This window comes from Trachurus trachurus, assembly GCF_905171665.1.
Source record: "Trachurus trachurus genome assembly, chromosome: 4".
Taxonomy (NCBI): domain Eukaryota; kingdom Metazoa; phylum Chordata; class Actinopteri; order Carangiformes; family Carangidae; genus Trachurus; species Trachurus trachurus.
The window spans coordinates 19,840,646-19,861,056 of record NC_139898.1 but is presented as its reverse complement, the minus strand read 5'-3'; the positions used below and the strand labels follow the sequence as shown (position 1 = coordinate 19,861,056).

The following is a 20,411-nucleotide window of genomic DNA, read 5'->3' as shown; positions in this document are numbered from 1 at the left end:
TGTATTGTATTGTATTAAAAAGATGTCTGTATTTACATGCTTAGCCAAATCTCTGCCTTTCAATGTACAGAAAGAAATGGTTAGACAGACATCATCTCTATAGGTAGGAAGGAAAATGGCATGAATGAAAGTTTGTTTTGGACAAAAGTCCAAGCAAGGACTTGCCTCAGAAATGACTTGCCTTATGGTGAAACTCAAGGCTAACATTGAGTATAGCTATAGGCTATAAGATTAGCATGTGACCACCAGAAAAAAAATAATACTGTAACCCTTATATGTCATTTGTGTTAAGATTGATCAAGAATTAAAACACAAGTATCTTTACTTTTGCATGTTATCTATTTATCTATCCTCCTAGTTTGAGTTTGTGGATTTACAATTACCCCTTATCCCACAAAATTCAAATTGTAGTATTCTATAACCTATTTTCTTAGTTAAAATATTGTAGCCTACACTTACACTGTCTTGTCGCACTCACAATTCAGAGGGAAATATCCATAGGAAATATCCGAGTACGTGAAGGCAGCACGATAACAAAACAAAGTCTCGCGATGTTTGGTGAAGCCTAACCGACCCGCTGCCACTGCTGTCTCTGCCCCGCCAGTCAGTGAACAAGCCGCGGACTAGTGGACATGCTGCTGAACCGCCAGGACCCTGCCGCCGCCTAGGTTTTTTCTAATGAGTTTCTGGAAGCGCTTTGAATTATGACGGGGAGCGTGTTTATTAAAGCTGAACCGGTGTTTTGGTAACTGATTCACAGAGAAAAAAACACAGAAGCAGAGAAGCAGCGACAGCAGCAGCTGAAGAGCAACGGTAAAAACCAGGCAACCAGCCGGTCTGTGACAGTCAGCGTGTGGGAATGGCAGCACCCCGGCCGATAAAAGGCATCCTTAAAAACAAGACCAGCGGGACAAACGTCAAGTCGCTGCCCGAAGAGGTGTCGGGGGATGCTCCGGAACAAACCCCGGGGCTCTCGGAAGATGACCCGCAGTAAGTTTTGTGCATCGCTGTCGTGCGGGCGGGTTGTTAGTTAGCCCGGTATCGTTAGCTAGCTAAACACTTGTTAGCCTGGGTAACGTTACTCCCTTGGCCGCGCTGTAACTTGTAACGTAAAAGCCGCCTGTCTGGTTGGTAATGTCACCACCACCACCACTGTGTGTGTTTTGTCTGTCAGACAGATTCTTCTCCCTGATAAAAAAAAAAAAAAAAAAATCTGTGTTATATGTGTAACCAAGAGCTGAGGTTTGACATTTTGTCTGGTTAGCTTGTTAGGTTAGCCAATAATGTGATTACAACGGGTGGTAACCAATAATAATTGTGTGCGTTAGAGACGCCAGGCTGTAATAAAACTCCTCCTGTCGATTTAACTCAATGGTAGTCTGAAGAAGATAGTAATAAACATCGTTAAACAGTGACAACCCCCGTTCAGCCATGACCATAATAGGGCAAATCTACGGCGCTCTCATGGAGAAAGAGCCTTATTTTAATTCAAATATTGTTTTACTCCTACATGTCATCATGACCTCAGATAACCTGGGGTTGAAGCCATAGTTTACGCCTCTTGCATACTGTTACATACATATTTAATTCATTGCTGTACAAGCAAAAAGAAGCAGCATATTATCCTGCCATTTGAATAGCAGAAACCTAATCACGTATAGCTTGCTGTCTTCTTCACAAGATTTGCTTGAAAAATGTTTAATAGAGATCAAAATAGCTGCTGATTAATTTCTCTCCATCAGTAGGTCAATTAATTGTAACAATTGTAAGGTAAGCAGTACATTGTATGGTGCACTGACTAGGAGTAAATATGATGTAGTCCATTTACAGTATGGTTGTCTCTCTGGATTTTGGATTTGTTGCTTTTGCTTATCACAAAAAATGGAGGTAAAATGCCTTGAAAGGGTATTTAGAGTCGATTAGTTTAAGCAGGTGGACGGAGCAGAGCTTGGTGTACCCAAGTTATAATCTGGCAACAAAGACTTGATGTTGACACTGTCAGCTGTGTTATAGGCCTGCGCTGGTGTTAAAGCACCAGTCTGGGTCGAAAGAGGCCAGAAGCTGTGGTAAACAAGGCTATGCTGATCTGATAATCTCTACACCTCTGCTCTAGTTCACCTGCAACCATCTCATAAGACTGCTGTTTATTATTCAATGTTACCATTAAAACCCCTGTCAGGTCCTCTCTGTCATGAACACATCTCATGTGCCCTTTTAGTCCATGTTTTGTAAGAGGACATCTCACATTGCGTGGCATAACTTCCATCCTGGCGCTGGCCAGAGTTTCAGTTTGGCTCATTCAAACACTCACGGCAGAGGACGCTCGACTAAAATATCAAACGTGTTCGATGGCAGAGGGGACATCTCAGACGGGGTCAAGAGAGCATTGTAGGACAAATAAATTTGGGTGCGCTGTGCCAACAGTCTCACAGTTTAAGAGCACAACTAGACTCTAGAATGATCTACCAAAATGTAGAAAGTGAAAACTCATTTTGGGCTGTTAGAGTAGTTGTGCTGTTTCTGATATGTGCTGAGCTGTATGGACAGGTTAACCACTGTTGGAAGTTGGCCTCACCCTCTTTCTCTCTCTGGAGTCACAATGTAGGGAGTTATATTGAAATTTTCATTCATTTAAAAGAGACCTAATACAAATTAGGGGGCATTTATGCTTATTTAGATCAACATGCATGTCACTGTATATCAAAATTGTTCAGATCAGCTTCATGATATGTTCTTCACCTGTCTTGACACTTTGGAAGATAACCAGCTAAAGTTTTGTAGTTGGCAAATGTTAAATGTGTGATTTATTATCATCCACGGTGCTTCCTGCGTCTCTCACACCGGCAGGGCCACACGTCAGCAGCGCTCTTTTTGAGCTGCAGCGTGAGGAATTAGGCCATCGAAGGATGGCAGTTATTAGTGAACTACATTCCCAACAGTGATACTAGCTCTTTCTGTGTTGATACAAAAAAATAGTCCCTTTGACTGACAAAGAAGTAGAGAAAACTTTGTTTTCTTGAGGCATGCATGCTCCCATGCACCAAATCCACAGTCTTTCCTCTTAGGAGCCATGTCTTTTCCAGTGCATTGATATCAGTGACACTGAGACTTTCATCGAGCAGGGAGACAATAACGCCCCAGATCACCGGCCCCTGTTCGCTCAATACTCTGCTGCTTTACAGCCAACTCACAGTTTCCTCTCTGCCCCAGGAAACTCTGGGCATGCAGCGTTCCTGGAGTGAGGCTTGTAAATTAGGTTGCATTCTTGCCAACATAAGACATAAGTGAACAATGTTGCTGCTTTTTAATGGCGGGAAAAAAAAGATATATTATCTTTGAATGTCATGTGTGCTTATCTGGCAGCACAATTCATACCTTAGGATAAGGATATGTAACACAATTTCTTTTGAATTGGGATTAAGGGGAAGAAAGAAAAAAAAAACCTAATGAAACACAAAAAAAGCTTTTCTTTGCATAATTCATATACTGTAGCAGTGGCACCAAATTGTTTTAAGGGAAAAAAAAACATTGTTTGATATTTTTAGCTCTGTTTGTCATCTAGAACACATCTGTGAGTGACTGAGTGAAAAATACCTGAGGCAAAAAAGGGTGCAGGTCTGTTCAGGAGGTTGTCTCATGCTTTATGCTTTGCTGGTTCAAATCCCCTCAGAGTTTTTCAAAGTGCCCTTGAGCATGTTTATCTCTCTGCAAAGCACATCTGCTGAACTACTTTAAAAACAGAAGCCATAAACCATTATAAAAAAATACAAATTTAAAGATGTTGCCAAGAATCAGGGCTTAAAATATATTGATGTGATTAAGTGTAAAAAATAAATAAATAAATGCACGCAAACATACCACAGCTTCTACAGATTTACCACAATTGAATTCTGTGTGATTCAGAGTCGGTGTGATGCATTAACACCACCCACCTGCCAAATGTTGCTAAATCATTGGTGCTAGGTGGAGATGCTGCCTACTGGTGACAGCAGAGTTGGAGCTGAAGCATCAGAAATATTATCTTTTGAGACCCATTTGAAAACACATCATGGTTTGTTTATTGTCTATTAGGATCCCAATTAACCATTACTTCATTATATGAGCAATGGCTATTCTTCCTGGGGTCCAGCACATACAATTCCAAATATAGTAAAAACATACTGAGTAAAAACAACATGAAAATACAAACTAAAACTACACTACAATCATCCAGATATTGAAAGAAATAGTTAAATAGTTTAAAGATTTGCACATACAACACAATACTTAAGCTTATGAAAAAAACAAAGCAAAACAACACACACAGCAACCCAACAAAAAAAAAACCGGAACGAATAACAAAACAAAAAAGGAAACTGAGAAGTCAGACACGATACTATCTCCTTTCTAAAAACATTTTTCAATTTATTTTTTATAACTTATCTAAAGTGCTTCTTATCATTTAGATCCAAATACATATCACTTCTAGTGTTAACCTAATCAGCCTCTTGTGTAGTTTCGCTCCTGGCTACCAAGGAATGTAACCATTGTGTCCATTTCTTTAGGTGGTTAAAGTTGAATGTTGAGCGTGTGATTTATCATCCATCCACTGTGCCCCCTGGTGTCTCTTGCTCCAGCAGGTCCAGAAATTAGCAACAGTCCTCTCTGAGCTGCAGTGAGAGAAATTAGGCCATTGAAGGATGGCAGGCAGTTATTAGTGAATTCCATTCCCAACAGTGAATCAAGCTTTTTCTGTGTTGCTACAAAAATAGTCTATTTGAGTGACATGGAGGTAGAAAAAAAAAACTTCTGGAAGGATCCTTTGTGCATCCAAGCCCCAAATCCACAGAGATTAGATGAACAAGGGTTGTCCATGCTGCCACTGTCATCTCTTGTTTAAAGCAAATACACAAACACACACTCATACCTGCACATATTCCTGCACTGGCAGGTAATTTTTTGCTTGCGCTTGCAAGTATTTTAAGAATCTTGTGCTTCATTTTATTATTTAATACGTTTTTTTTAGCCCTTCACACTGTTTGAATTTTTCATAAGCCTTTGACAGTATAACTTGATTTTTTTTTTGACATTCCCAAATGATGACTCTCCAATATCAACTTCTATCCATTCTGACATTACTTGACTCCCCAGGGACTACGGTGCATACACACTCATGTTTCACATAAAACACTGAAGATTGGCAACCTTTGTTACTGCCCATTATTCAGGACGGCAACGCTTACACCGAGCGTGGCGACGGACGGCTGAGACATATTTTCCCACTTATCAGCTTCAATTGTGTGGAACGTATCGCTCTGCCTTCTAGCACATTCTACAGTACCCAGAGGATATCCTGAACTAGCTCCACAAATACCTACAACCCAGCATGCATCTGGTCTGCCACCTGTCCATGTTTAAACAATACAGCTTCCCACCATAGATTTCTACTCACAGCATGGACCCAGGGGATCAAACACACACAGTTGCTGCTCACAGTTATTAGAGTGCATCTCTCTTGATGTCTGTTTTTTTTTTTTTTTCAATCACCTTTTTAATTTGTGGAGACAAACACAATCTGCACAAGTCAAACACAGCTGTGATAAACCACTGAAAATGCATAATGATTGTAATTTTTAGCTAATGAGTTTAAAAAAACTTCCTTTATGGCAGTGGAAGTTGGTAGTAAACACGTTCCAGTTACAACTCTGTACATTTATCCCGTATGCAAACACTGTCTAAGATAATTCACACAAATTCCATACACTCCTCTCCCAACAACAGGACAAACATGTCCCGTGGTACAAGAGGGCACTGCAAGGCCTTGGCTCCTTTTTCTTTTCTTTTCTTTTTTTAACCCATTAGAGTTTTTGTCATCCCTTCAATCACCCACTATTATTTAGTTCACAGTGATGCATGAGCCTCACACCCAGTCATATATAATTTATGGCTGCCTCCATGAAAGTTGATCTCCTTCACTGTCTTGCAAGCCTCATCCTGACAGTGTGATGGACAGTCTGACTGACAGTCGGTGAATCTCTGACTTTCCATAATGTGGACAGAAAAAAAACCCTCGGGCAGTTTAACCTCCTCTGTGCAGGTCAGTGGAAACCAACTGTGGGCACAGACGATTAAAGTGGTTTTGATGAGGAAAATTGGAGTGGCACAATCAACAGGTGTCTGAACATCCCTGGTCTGCAGGGATAAAGGAGGACAAGTCAGCAAAACTGAGTGAAAATACTTCTTGATACAGGGGCAGGTTAAAAAAATTATTTTATTTAAATTAAATTAAACAGTTGACCTTCATTATAATAAATTGATGTAGCTGCATTCCTTGGCCTTGTGGCTGAGTTATGGCGCATTTCCACTAGCACGGCTTGGCTCGGTTTGGTTGTGTTTCCATTACAACTGAGTATAACTTTTGGTGCCTCCTCGACGTGGGCGGGGTCGTCATAACACGGCTGCGCGAAACCGCGAAAGCCGTGTTATAACCGCCCCTCTGAATCCTTTCTTCGGCAACCAGAGTCAGGAATGTCTGGACCTCCTCGACCGACCAAGGAGTGGATTTCTTCTGAGAAGCCATCTCGTGTTCGAAGTCAAACAGCAGTACAAACTGAAGCAGTAAAAAGTGGTGTCTTGTCTTGACTAGTCTTGTTTTTATTTACATTTTAGTCGGTCGTCGCGCGGTTATGGCGCTTCCAGTGACGACACTCATCAGCCAATCAGTGGAAGGCAGTCGGCTGACGTCACGTTTTAATAACGCTTCGGCTCGCTTGGAAGTGTACCTGGTTGCAGGTACTGCGTGCTAGTGGAAACACGTGCTAGTGGAAACACGCAAATAGCGCGCCAAGCCGAAGCGCGCTAGTGGAAACGCGCCATTAGATACAGCACAAAACAGCAATAGTTTTACTTGTCAGTTTGATCAGTTCAATTCCTCTGCACATCCTGACTTTCACCATAGCTATTAATGTTGCTGTGCAGTGTATCCAGTTTGCAGTCCCTGCACTTGACTCAGCTTCTCTTCTGCTGCACATTTTCTCTTAGGAGTCGAGAGATGACAAGGGCTTAAGAAACTCTTTGAGTCCTAAATCTAGTTGGCTATCTGTCAAACTTTGTGTAATCTTTTTTTTTTCGCTCCTTCTGCTGACTTAGGAGTTTGCACTCATGTTGACTGTTTACCAAAAACTACAGAGGAGGAAAGGGTTTTTTTTTTAATAAAAAAGGAAGGTATAAAAACCAAAAAAAGAAGTTGTTTTTTTTTTTTTTTTTTGCATTTGGACTTCTTGCATATTGTCAAATTATTGTGCAGTGATAATGTTTTTACAGATGTAGCTGTGTTGAAGCAAAGGGTGGCTAATGCGCAAAAATGTATTTCGATTTATATGTACTCAACTAAAGTTCCTTTCATACAATATTTAAAAAATAGTTCAGTGTGTATTTATTTGGATGTGAAAAAAGGACAGATACATTTTGTTACAAGTTCCCCCATTGGCTTGATACAGCGTCTGGCACCAGTTCGATGCTTTGTTCATTTGGACCAGCCGAGGTCTCCACTGTAAAACAATGGCCTCCTGCTGTTACTGCTGGTGGCTCGACTCTGTAGTGGAGAGCAGAGCACAAGCCTGGACCTTTCCCCACTCCCCTCTGACTATGCTACCTGATAGCACAGCTCAACTCTCGGTGATGACTCACTCTATTTAATGAGTTTTCCTGAAGCGTTATGTCGCCAGCTGTTGACCACCCTCGAGAGATAGTCACCGTCGTAAGAGAGAATACAGCTCTATATTTAGTGAGTGGCAGTGGTTGGTGATGTGCCCCCCCCTTTGCAGAGGCAGGTGCATCATCATTGTATTAAAGTTGATGTGATGATTTGAGTGAGTGGACCAGAGTGGATTTAAAAGCAACATCAGTTTGGTTGAAATAGAACATGATTGTCTGCCGCTGGGTTGTGTAACTACACTCCAGAGTGAAGCAATATACACGTTATTAACACACGGCATTGTAACACACACACACACACGCTCCATGCTCCAGGCAGAGTCGTAATTATTTCTGAGATCGGACTGTGGTTTTTAAAATGTTGATGAAATTGGAAAACTAGAAACTAAACCTTTAACTTGTTTTCTTATCCGACTCGTGATACAAATGTTCTTCCCTCTGCCAAAGATTTTTCCCATCTTGTTTATTGAGCAGGATATAAAATCAAATTCTCCATTGATAGTCTTATCTTTGCAGGAATGCTGTATGTAGTATCGGCAGAGGTTTCTCTAGTTTTGGTTGTGGTGCAGTGACAGAAACACACACCCAACAACGCAACATCTCTTTTAATAACATGAGTGTGCTTTTTCAGTATGTTGGTCAAGGACATTTTATCAGGATGAACAACGCTGGCCTACCTGGCTGCATGTTCACAGAGTAGTTTCTCAAAACCACTAGGCCGTTTCCCAGCTGCCCGTAAGCACATCAACATCTCATTGTTTTGCCATTTCATATCAACATACAGTATGTGCATAGGTCTTACCCAAACCATTAAAACCTATGAGTAGAAGGTTCACCTACTTGTGACTGTTCAATTTGCTTTACAAAACAATTTTCCTTGTTTTGTGTGTCAGTTTGGACTCATGCAAGGATAGTACCTTTGTCATTAAAGAGGATCTATGCAAGATTTCTTAGGTTAACTATGCTACATTTTTTACCTTAATTAAGCAGTTTTGGAGTAATAGTGATGGTTTGATACATGACATTTAACTTGTTACAAGGGAGAATTGAGGCTTTCTGCCTTCCACATAGTGTCTCTAAGCTGAAAATCAACTTTGCAAGATCAGTGCCACCGCCCCAGTGTCCCAGCTCTTGTCTCTACGCACTGCGACACAAACGCACCCCATAACCTGTAATCTCTTAAGAATACACAAATATACACGTCGTAACATCGTATATGATATATAACGCTATGTACCGCTCTATTGATTGATTTCTCGCCAGCTTCGTTGTAAACGAATGCACATGGCCAGGAGGAGGGTTAGCAAAACAGCAGAAAAGCGACCGGCACTTTAAATCCACCTCTCACATAGGATGTGAAAATGTTTTTATGCATTAGAAGAAAGAAACATCTTTCTTAGGCACCATTCAGTCCCTCCAGGATTTTGCGGGCTTTTTTTGTGATTGTTGCGGCCTAAAATGCCAGATTTTGCGGCCACATTTTGAAAAAATTGCGGTGCATGTTGCGATGTTTTAAGGGCTTTTGTTGCGATTAAATTGCGGGAGACAGCGAAAGTTGCAAAAAAAAAAGTTGCAGTTTTGTTCTGAATAATTAAAAATCAAAGGAAAATTTTGAAATGTCACAAAATAATGTGAGGTCCTGTTATACCAGCAATTTTCCACTTGTTAAGAAAGGCACAGGAAAATTACATAGAGTTGAAAATTGTTTTACTTTTAATTAAAATGTCTGTTTAAAAATCGTGGTAAAAGAACTGTTTTAAAATGCCATTAAACAGTCCAGTCTTTGAATAAAAAGGGGAGGGTGGCTACTCAAGTCCAGTGCCAGGGCCTTAGGATGGGGGAAGGGGCACCTTGTAACTCGCGGAAAGCACCGACAATTGGTCCAATTTGCGGAAAAGTTGCGGTGATTGTACAAAATTGCAAGATCGCAAAAATTCGCGGGGATTGGCTGAATTTGCGTTAATTGTTGCGATCGCAACATCGCGAATTCCTGGAGGGACTGACCATTGCACTTTCCTCTGTCAAGTCATAGTCTGAAAATATATACTGCGTGCATCTACTTTTGCATCCAATTGTGCAGTCCCCTGAGAGCTTAGAGTGAAGCTAAATACCAAAGTAAACTGCCAAAGTCAGTGTAGCATCCAGGGAAATGAACTTGGCTCAGCATCCACAACCAACTGCATTGATTTATTGACCATCCTCTGTCTGCGTGATACTGTGTCCTCTAGTAGTGCATGACATCTCATCTTTCCTGCACAAAAATGTCATTTTTTTCTATATGTATTTGTAACTAGGTAGTGCCATACACGTGTGAAATTGACAGAAAAGAATATGATAATGGGCCTCTTACACTTTTCTGCGATTGGCAGGTTATCTTGATGTGTTAATACTCCCACCTCCTTCGGTGCTCCGAGTGTGACAGAACAAATGATACGGGCATTTGCAAAATCTTTATGACGGAAGTCTGTTTTGAAGGCAGAGAGGGAGGAGAGCTCTCCAGGCTTGAAGCAGCGGGCGGTGGATTTAGCTTCTGTGCTCTCCCACCCCCTGCCCGTCCCCCATGATACCCGACCTTTTGTTCCATAAACAAGGTCAGGGCTGATGTACAGTACCTTGGCAGGAGAGGCTGGAGAAAGCCAGATAACTCCCAGCAGCCCCTCCCCTGCAGTTAGAGCTTTAGGACACAGTTTAGTTTATTGAGCAAATTCAATAACTTATCATATAATTATTTATGACACAATGTCACAGCCTTTGACAAGATAATTGCAAGTGAGGATACAGAAACCAAACGATGCCAAACCTCAGGAGGATGTTAAGCACAAGATAATGAAATACCTGGTGAAAGAATTAATTTGCAGTGGGATAACTTATTTTTTTATTAAGTTCTTCTGTAAGTTAAAACAAATGCTTCCTTGTCTTCTCCTCTGCACTATAATGGCAGGTGTTCTTCTCTTTATCCTCTCCAGCTAAAGATTTCATTCGGAGCTGATTTATTCTTCATTTCTCTTCATTTCCTCTGAGGATTTGAAAGGGCAGCAAGGATTAGTGTAATTGTGAACAAAAAGCCCTGATGGAGCATAGCAAGGTGACAACCTTATTTCCCAGATGAGAGTGGAACCATTTGGGGGATTAGGAGCAGGTGTGTTTCAAAAATCAACTAATGTGAAAGCAGTTGTATTCAATGAGAAAGATCTTTAGCGTTAACTTGATGCTGTTGTTGACCCCGTTCACTTGCTCAGCCTCTTACTTGCATACATGATGGTGGATTACCTTGATGTGAAATCATACCACTCCCCTGAGAGTCTTAAAAGTCTTAATCCACGTGCTGATGACATATTGGGGCTTTTCTTATCTGTGCGTTCCCAAAATAATGCAGTCCGAGAGAGAACTGGAGCACGTTAAGTCCTACATTAAATCTGGTCACTCTTCCTGCGGGAGGATGTGGTGGTGGTGGCGGCGGCTGGTGCACAGTGGTCCACTTTGAATGTCTGTCCGCTTGACCCTTATTTATGTCTTCTTCTTTTTTTTTTTTCCTTTGATCCTTTTTACAGGAAGAAATCCCAGAAATGGGACGAGATGAACATCCTGGCCACGTATCACCCAGCTGACAAAGACTACGGCCTGATGAAGATTGACGAACCCAGCACACCTTACAACAGGTCAGAGGTTTCAGGCTAAACTTCCTTGTGTGTTATATTTCAACTATAAACCCACTACATCTACAGACATTTGTTTACACTGAAACTACTTCCATCAAGGGCAACGCATAATTGACCCTGAGATGATCTCATAGCTTGTTTAAAGTCCCCATCAGCACCAGTGTTGGAGAGTTAGGTTGGTGTGTGTGTGTGTGTGTGTGTGTTTTGTTGTTACAGGGATGTCTCAGCAGGTTTGTAATCCAATATGTCAGTGTGCTGCAAGGAAGGTCACCCTTGTCGCAGTCTTTTCACCTTTCTCTCCTCTTGGTCCTCTGCCCTGTCCTCCCAACCACCTTTTATCCCCTCCTTCAACTTTTCCTCTTTGTTTGTTTCCACATTTCCTTTCCCTCTCAGTCCTCCCTCCCTCACCTTATTTTTCACTTATCTTGATATCTTGATTATTTCCTCTCTTCCAGGATGGTGGGGGACGATGATGATGAGGGGGCGCTGAGTGATTCGGAAGGCCACGGCGGACTTGCAGCTGATGACCTGGTATCAAAGTAAGTACAAGATGGAGAGGAAGGGAAAATAACAAGCGGTGGTGGTTGAGTGGTTAGGTTGGCCACAGCAACAGCCAGATCCACTGCATTTAGGTGCAGAATTACAATGTGGGAAAAGGGAGAAAAGTGTTTTGTACTCTCAGGTGTAGCCTAGATAAGCCACACCTAAACACACACCTATGTCCTTGTCCTCCAACTAGAATTAACCAGAATAACAATACCTGATAAAAGGTGTATTTACTGTTCAGCCTGTGACGTCCCAAGACACTTAGTGGCCACTTTACTGTGATATCACACAAAGACGCATTGTGGACAACACATTAAAAGATTAAAGTTACAATAGTACCGTATTATTATATTTATTACTATTATTAGGGCTATCAAAGTTAATGTGATAATACATACTTGCATGCAAATTATTTTTAATTCCATTATTTCTTTTGAGGAATGATTAATATGCATTCTTTTATATTGGCTCAACCAATAGTTTGAGTTGAGTTGTTGGAAATGAATAAACTTGCTCTCAACCTTAACAGCTGCTAACAGTTGTTAATAAATTGTAAATAAATAATAACCAAAACACAACTCTGCCCGCACCAGTACGTATTCCCCAGAATGAGGGAATAAATTATCTCCATAAAATGCTTCTTTAATGGCACCTTCATGTTATTATTTGAGTATATTTGTTATGCCAGGTGCAGTGGGTTTGAGGATTTCTGGACAAATCTATTTGCATAAAGGAAGCATATTTGTTCATTATTAAACACCTGAAAACTGTCCCTTAAGGTACCTTTTCAAAAAAAGTGTGCAGTAGTGGCAGAAAGAAAGGCTGAAGTAGTTTATGCATACACAGACATGGCAGGCAGTGCACTCACTACCTTTGACAGTGCTCCAGGCTGAGTTCAATAAATGCATCCTGACAAACTTCATCCTCTTTCCACTGGAGGAGAATAAAGCTGAGAGAACTACGGTAAAGGTCATCAGTATAAAAAAAAACAACCCAAACTCAATTCAGTGGCTTGTACGAGAGGTTGAGATACTAAAGAGTCATGGAGAGAACAGGCAACATTTGACAAGTGTTTGGAAGAAGAAGGAGTCATTGCCTTATCCACTGTCATTTCAGGACACAGTCATTTGGTCTGAAATATTCTGTCTCTGTTCTAAAGGGTTTGTGGGATATAGATTGAATTTCTTTGGTTACCTGCTTCAATCACTTTGTCTGGAAGTAATGAAAAGTGTCTGTCCACTATAAACCCAAGAGCGATGGATTCAAATTTGTTTTCCTCTGTTAACAAACAGATGTTAAATATGTATAGAACGGACCTGTAAAAACGTGTATCTCTATGCATTTCCACATAGCCTAATACAAATCATAAGAAACAATCGAATCCCATGATGCAATTGTCCTACACTCTCGAGTGGAGCAGTACATCTGACAGCATTTCTTTGTTCTCATGGAAAAGGCTGCATTTTGACTCTGAGCCACACAGCTGCTGATCAATAAACAATGGGTTGATGGGTGTTTCCCATCAGACTTGAATTCCTGGGAGGAAAAATGAGTTATGCAGCGTGAGGAAAAGCTTGAAATCATACCGGCCGTTGGTATTACAGACATCCTGCTGCTCAACAATCAGAAAAATGGCAGCGATTCACAATTAAATAAAGAGTAAAATACTTTTTATTCATGTTTGCTGCATCCATCCAGAGCAACTTTGAGTGAAGAAATCTTTACAGCCACATGTGGAGAGCGCAGAGGGTCGGAGCGACAACACAGTGAAAATACAAGTAAAAAATTATGCAAAGAAGCAGAAACACATAATGTGGATTGCTCTCATCTTCTTCAAGTGTCACTTTTACTTTGTTGATACGTTTGCATGAAGGATACTTATCAAATAAGTTGCATAGTGTTTTGGCAAAGTAACTAGAAATTGTAAGTGAGCTGAGGCGTGGAGGAGGATGCCATTGCCTGCCTTCTTCCTCAGCCTTTGAGCCCAGGTCTTTGTACAGTACATCCATCACTCAGAGCTGTCTTCTTGATGGTAACGGGGAGCTTGAGAAGTGTATTTGCTGTGGGCTATCGCGCTTAGCTTACATAAGTGCATTGATGCAGGGATGGGATGAGCTAGTTTGAGTGCGTGCGCGCCACAGAGAGGATAGTGATTAGCTCCAGGCTTGCAAGTCAATTAGCCGCCTTTGTTTACTTCTGTACAGAGTGCCTTCTATTGTTTTACACTAAACCCTCCAGATAGTACAACAGCTGCTCTTTTGCTCCCTTCTTCTCACTCTCGCACATCCACTCACATCACAGTCTGCCTCGCCTTCTAATCCGACTATGCTTTTTTTTTACCTCGTACTTAATTCACTTCATCTGCTTTACACAGCCTCTCTTCCTTCCCGTCTTCTGCATCCATCCCCATCCACCTGGTGTATCTGTTACCATTATTATTGCATTTTGAAACTGTAGTGAAATAGACAGTCTTCTGTCTGGGCGAATCAGGTCAGTTTGATGGAGAGCAGTAGCGCAGTAAATGGGGAGCTTCCCCGGGGCACTTCCACATATTCACAAGCATCCGTCCAGCCATAAACCACTATTCGTTTTGTTCCTCTGCTATTAAAGCTCTTTGTGAGTGTGAGAGCTGGGGATAGTAACTCTTGTTATTTTTGTCTCATGCTTGAGTACTCACACACTCTCACTGTGCCTACTCTCTCCTCCTCCTCGCCTAACATCTCCCCATCTGTGCTCCTCCAATGTCTGTTTCTCTCCATAGCAAGCCTGCTCTGAACTCATTTTTGTTTCTCCACTTTGACTTGAGCAGGAGTTATTATTATTTTTAGTCATATGCTCATTTAATATGGTTAAAATACAATAAAGGGGAGGCACAATGGGACTATTTTGTACTTATTTCGTGTCCCTCTCCTTTTCTCTCATCTTTTAAAGGCTGGCAGCAGCAGAGGGTTCAGATCCTCGCTTCATGAAAGAAGAAGAAGAGGAAGAAGAGAGCAGTGAGGAGGAGGAAGAGGAGCTGACTCCAGAAGAACAAGGTAAACACACATCATGGCACCTTCATCTATGATAATGGTGTGGCCTTGTGTTTTTTTCAAAATTGAGCAGCACAGTCATAACTCATCAGCTCAGAAAGAGACACTGGTACACACTGGTATCTATGGTAATGGCTGTTTTGTTTTGTTTTTTTGTCGTTGCAATGAATGTGCCCCTCAGTTCACCTGTTTATTTTGACTCTCCACTTAAACACACGGTGTCTTCTGCTGCTGCAAAGGTAGTGAAATACAGAGTTGTGTGTGTGTGTGTGTGGGTGCTCAAGTGTGCACATGCTCTTGACCTTTGGCCTCAGAGGCAGAATTGACACTAGAGCTTCATAACAGTTTCTCCCTGTTGTTTCATATTTGTATTTGAGCTCTTACTCAGGTAAAAACAAGAGAGCAAATCCAGACGATGTATTCAAACTGCAGAGCTGCAGCTTCAGCTCTCTTTGACACGGCTGTGGATGTGCTAACTTGTGCCACCTATTGGAACATTTTGACACCAGGTTTAAAACATCTGCAGATGATGATAGATATTTTTGTCAGACTAAAGATAATTACAGAGTTATATATACTGTATGTGTGTAGTGTGTACAGATGTGTGGCAAACTAGGTTGCAAGTGTTTAAAGGCAACCGTCTGCCTCAGGGCCAGAATGTGATGAACACTTATCTAATCACACACACACAGACACACTTTAACACAAACATAGCAACCAGCACATCTTCTAGACTGTTAGCCTCATGCAGTCTGCATCATGTGCTCCATCCTTTCACCTTTTTTCAGTGTAGTTGCTGTTCATCTTTAGCTTTCAGCAAACGCTCAAATCATTATTCACTAAAGTAAGTCTCATCAACTCCCTCACTGTGTCTCACTATTTGCATTTGAACCCTTTTTAAAGTAAGAATAGCAGATGAAGGTTTTGTGGCATTTGCCATATGTGGATTGGGAATTAAATTTCAATTGTTTCTTCCTCTGCAGCCAAAAAGAAGCATTTTCAGATGATGAGGAAGATGCACTACAACGAGGGCATGAACATCAAGCTGGCCCGTCAGCTCATCGCCAGCGAACTAGAAGATGACGATGATGGAGACGAGGAGATGAGGGATGACACAGAGGAGGCGAGGGAGGACACGGAGGAGACAGAAGAGATCAATGTTGACCCGCCACAGGAAGGTAAGGAGAGGAAGACTGTGTTCCTGCGCACGTTTGGATAGATAATTTAATCAGTTTCCAGTTCAACAGGTTTTTCAGTGCCTGGAAAGAAGCATGGTGGTGTTGTACAACGGCAACTGGTTAAATTGAATAGAAATATTGGCTTGTCATCATGGATGTTACTAAATTAATCTGCAGTCTGTTGTTTGTTTATGACTTCCTGTGTCCATTAGGAAGAGGTTCCAGTGTTTACAACAAAGCTTCATTATAACTCACTGTACATAAATAAGCACAATGTGTTATTATAAATGTATATACACTGTTTTTTAGTGCTGTGATATAGCAAACCTGGTCTGGATATGTCAATATTATTTAATAAAACCAGGTCTATAAAACGGTGATACTTATAATAAGTACACGCATTAAGCATTAGTTAAGCATTAATGAATACTGGATTCTTCATTTATAACGCATGAATACTCATTAGCATGTAGTTTATAAATACAGTTAGTGCTTATCAATGGTGAGTAAAACATTTTTTAACTGTTTATAAACTACATACTAATGAGTATTCGTGTGTTATAAATGATGAATTCAGTATTAAGTAGTATTAAGTCAGCAATGGCTTAGTTTTCAGTTTTGAAAAAATGTTTAAATGTTACATAATTTACAAAAAAAGAGTGTATGAACTCCAGACAAAGCATCAAAAGTAAAAAAAAAAAAAAAAAAAAAAAATGTTTTACATAGGCTGTGTGTTGAGTGAATAATTTAAGTTAAAGGGATAGTTCACCCTAGAATGATATTTCGCTCATTATCTACTCACCCTCATGTTGACTAAGGGCTGGAAGAATTATCAGAGTCCACCGTCCCTTCTCTTAGTTACAGGGGGTCTCGGCGTAGCAGTGAATTTCAATACAACGGTTGCAAAGGGACACCGGAGCTCTTGGTAAAAAAACACACACAAAAAAACATCCAAATACCTCCATGATGCTCGTATGTAATGTCCGTCTTGTGCTGAAGCCCCAAATTGCGTAATTGTCCCGAAAAAAATTAAATAAGTCTATATTTTAAGCTTGTTTGTAGCGGAAGCTTCTCGTCTTCTTCTTCTCCTCTTCCTGGTCCGTCCAAATATCGCGTGATTCGCAGTAACCGCACTGACGCCGGCGCAAATCACGCGATATTTGGACGGACCAGGAAGAGGAGAAGAAGAAGAAGAAGAAGACGAGAAGCTTCCGCTACAAACAAGCTTAAAATATAGACTTATTTAATTTTTTTTCGGGACAATTACGCAATTTGGGGCTTCAGCACAAGACGGACATTAAATACGAGCATCATGGAGGTATTTGGATGTTTTTTTGTGTGTGTTTTTTTACGAAGAGCTCCGGTGTCCCTTTGCAACCGTTGCATTGAAATTCACTGCTACGCCGAGACCCCCTGTAACTCAGAGAAGGGACGGTGGACTCTGATAATTCTTCCAGCCCTTAGTCAACATGAGGGTGAGTAGATAATGAGCGAAATATCATTCTAGGGTGAACTATCCCTTTAAAATCACTTGAGGGCAAAAGCAAAATCTCTAAGGCAGCCCCCAGTGGACAGTGGAAGAAAAATGAGACGTTGCATTGTTTTTTTTTCTGTGTCAGTGATGTAAACTTATTTGTGGTCGTGAAAACCAGCTAATGAACCGCAGTTAAGAGAAGAGAAATATTTCCATTTTCTATCTTTCGGATCTCATCTCTCTCATGTTTGTCTCGTTTATTCCCCAGCTGATTCTCTGGACTCGTAGACGAGGCCCTTCTCCCACTCAGTCCTATGTGTCGGCTCGAGATCCAGACGGACAATGCCACTGCGCTGTGTTTCAACGCTGGGCCACAGAGCAGACACTGCTTCACCACCCATATAACACCCTGCAACAGCCAATAACCTCCCGGTCACCTGTCTGTCTCTACTACTCCTTAGAACTGTGCAATATAACCTCCAAACACAACACAATGTTTTTTTTACCTCCCAGAATCAGTACAAACACACAAGTGACGACTGTTGGTCCCTCCTCCTCCTCCCTCTCCTGTTGCCAAGAATTCTCCCCCTCCCACCTCTTCTGGACTGAAGAATATGTGTTTCTGTCCCTGAAAGGAGGATCAAGGCCTTTAGGAAAAAAAAAAAAAACACCCAAAAAAGAAAGAAATAAAACTGTCGGATAACCAGAAGTCCCATCTGGCCACTCCACAATCCCTCTGCAGGCCACAGAGCCAGTACGTCAGCCCTGGAGCAAGCCAGGGGAAACCCCACGGCCTCACTAAAGGCAAATCTGAGACATGACAGCAGTGCTTATACTGGGTGAACTTCACTTTTTTCTTTTTTTTCTTTTTTTGCATCACTCTGTTGCATTTTCTTTCCACCCTCATTACTTTTTTTCTCTTATAAAAGTTGACCAGTTAGATTGTTTCGTTGTTTTTATCCCACCTTTCTTTTTATCCACCTTTCCTGTAGTGCTGTGCCATCAGAATCAGATTTGTTAACATTGGCCTGGTGTTGCTATGGTGAAATAAATTATAGTTTAGCATCTATAGGTTAGTTTCTCATAGTAAATGACTTCGCCTACACAATCTAAATTTCATCATTAAAATATACAAAATTGACATGATACAACTAACAATACACACTATGACACATGCACACTATAGTGTCTGACTGTGATGCTTACAGTAAACTGTATGGCTTATTGCTTTAGATCAAGTAAAACAACACAGTACTACTTGTTTACTTTCCTTCTTTACAAGTAAACAGCACCAAACCTCGCTTCAAATTCTGTCAATTTTACAAACATGTATACCTCATAGGACCAGGATGAAGGTCTTTCCTAAATTAATCCTCTAATAGATTTGGCACATAGGTTTTTAATCACAATGTGGGTTTTTATTAATTGACTGCTGTAAAAATATATCAGATAAATATTTTTTTCAAATTTTTTTGCATAAATCTGTTAATCAACTTCAGTCTTGATCAAAACTACTAAAAAAAATTTTAAAATTCAAAATTGTAACCCTTTGAATGCCAATTGAAAAAACAAAGTCACTGATATGGGAAAAAATACATACAAAATGTGCTATTTTCAATATAAAAAGTGATTGGACAAAGAACATTTTTTTCATGCTATCACAGTCTTGGACATGTCTTAGATTAGTAACATCAATGACTTTTATGCATATTTAGTTTTCGTGCAGCAACAGATTTTCTAAAAAAAAATCCTTAGAGGCTGTTTTTACCCCATTGACTCCCATTATAAACACATTTTTTGAATGCAGAGACATGACACCATATATAAATATAATCTTTACAGTCAGGGTGATCAACCCTGTTCAGAAGGGATCAAATTAGGTAATTTTACTGTTGATCACCTGGTTCACCCATTTACCCATTACATAGGCCTGTTGTATTACTAGCCTAGTTTCTGTATCTGTATAATGGTGTTTATGAGCATATTTGTGTGTGTGTGTGTGTTGGGTGGAGAGTACAGGGTTAAAATAGAGGGTATGTAACTGCAGGACTGACCTCAGAAGTGTATGTTCAATTAGGTGTGTGACCTTTGTGCACCGACCTTGATATAGCTAAAAAATCAAAACATGCACCCCGGCTCTCAGAACTACAAAGCGTCTACATACAGTAAACAAAAACAAAGTGTAAGTGTGATTATGCAACTGCTGGCCAGGTGGCCTTTTGATCTTGAGAAGAGGAGCCTTGGCACTCAGAACTTCACACACACACACACACACACAAATATGCTCATAAACACCATTATACAGATACAGAAACTAGGCTAGTAATACAACAGGCCTATGTAATGGGTAAATGGGTGAACCAGGTGATCAACAGTAAAATTACCTAATTTGATCCCTTCTGAACAGGGTTGATCACCCTGACTGTAAAAATTATATTTATATATGGTGTCATGTCTCTGCATTCAAAACATGTGTTTATAATGGGAGTCAATGGGGCAAAAACAGCCACTAAGGATTTTTTTTTTAGAAAATCTGTTGTTGCAAGAAAACTAAATATGCATAAAAGTCATTGATGTTACTAATCTAAGACATGTCCAAGACTGTGATAGCATGAAAAAAAATTTCTTTGTCCAATCACTTTTTATATTGAAAATAGCACATTTTGTGTGTATTTTTTCCCAAATCAGTGACTTTGTTTTTTCAATTGGCATTCAAAGGGTTACAATTTTGAATTTTTAAATTTTTTTTAGTAGTTTTGATCAAGACTGAAGTTGATTAAGAGATTTATGCAAAAAAAATTGAAAAAAAAATGTATCTGATATATTT

General features: G+C 40.5%; 1 protein-coding gene across 1 annotated transcript; it reads left to right on the top strand.

The window, feature by feature from the left end:
* Nucleotides 1-604: 604 nt before the first annotated feature.
* On the top strand, nt 605-18,976 carry ppp1r2 (protein phosphatase 1, regulatory (inhibitor) subunit 2). The gene is made up of 6 exons (XM_083970801.1): nt 605-990; nt 11,247-11,354; nt 11,810-11,893; nt 14,832-14,935; nt 15,916-16,110; nt 17,853-18,976. Exons 1-6 carry the CDS (start codon nt 860-862, stop codon nt 17,870-17,872), a joined length of 642 nt encoding a protein of 213 aa, XP_083826927.1. The 5' UTR covers nt 605-859; the 3' UTR covers nt 17,873-18,976.
* The last annotated feature ends 1,435 nt before the right edge of the window (nt 18,977-20,411 follow it).

Coding starts and splice junctions, on each gene's coding strand:
- ppp1r2 (XM_083970801.1), top strand. CDS start 860: ATGGCAGCACCCCGGCCGATAAAAGGCATCCTTAAAAACAAGACCAGC. Junction 11,355..11,809: donor CCCAGCACACCTTACAACAG/GTCAGAGGTTTC, acceptor CCTCTCTTCCAG/GATGGTGGGGGACGATGATG. Junction 16,111..17,852: donor TGTTGACCCGCCACAGGAAG/GTAAGGAGAGGA, acceptor TTTATTCCCCAG/CTGATTCTCTGGACTCGTAG.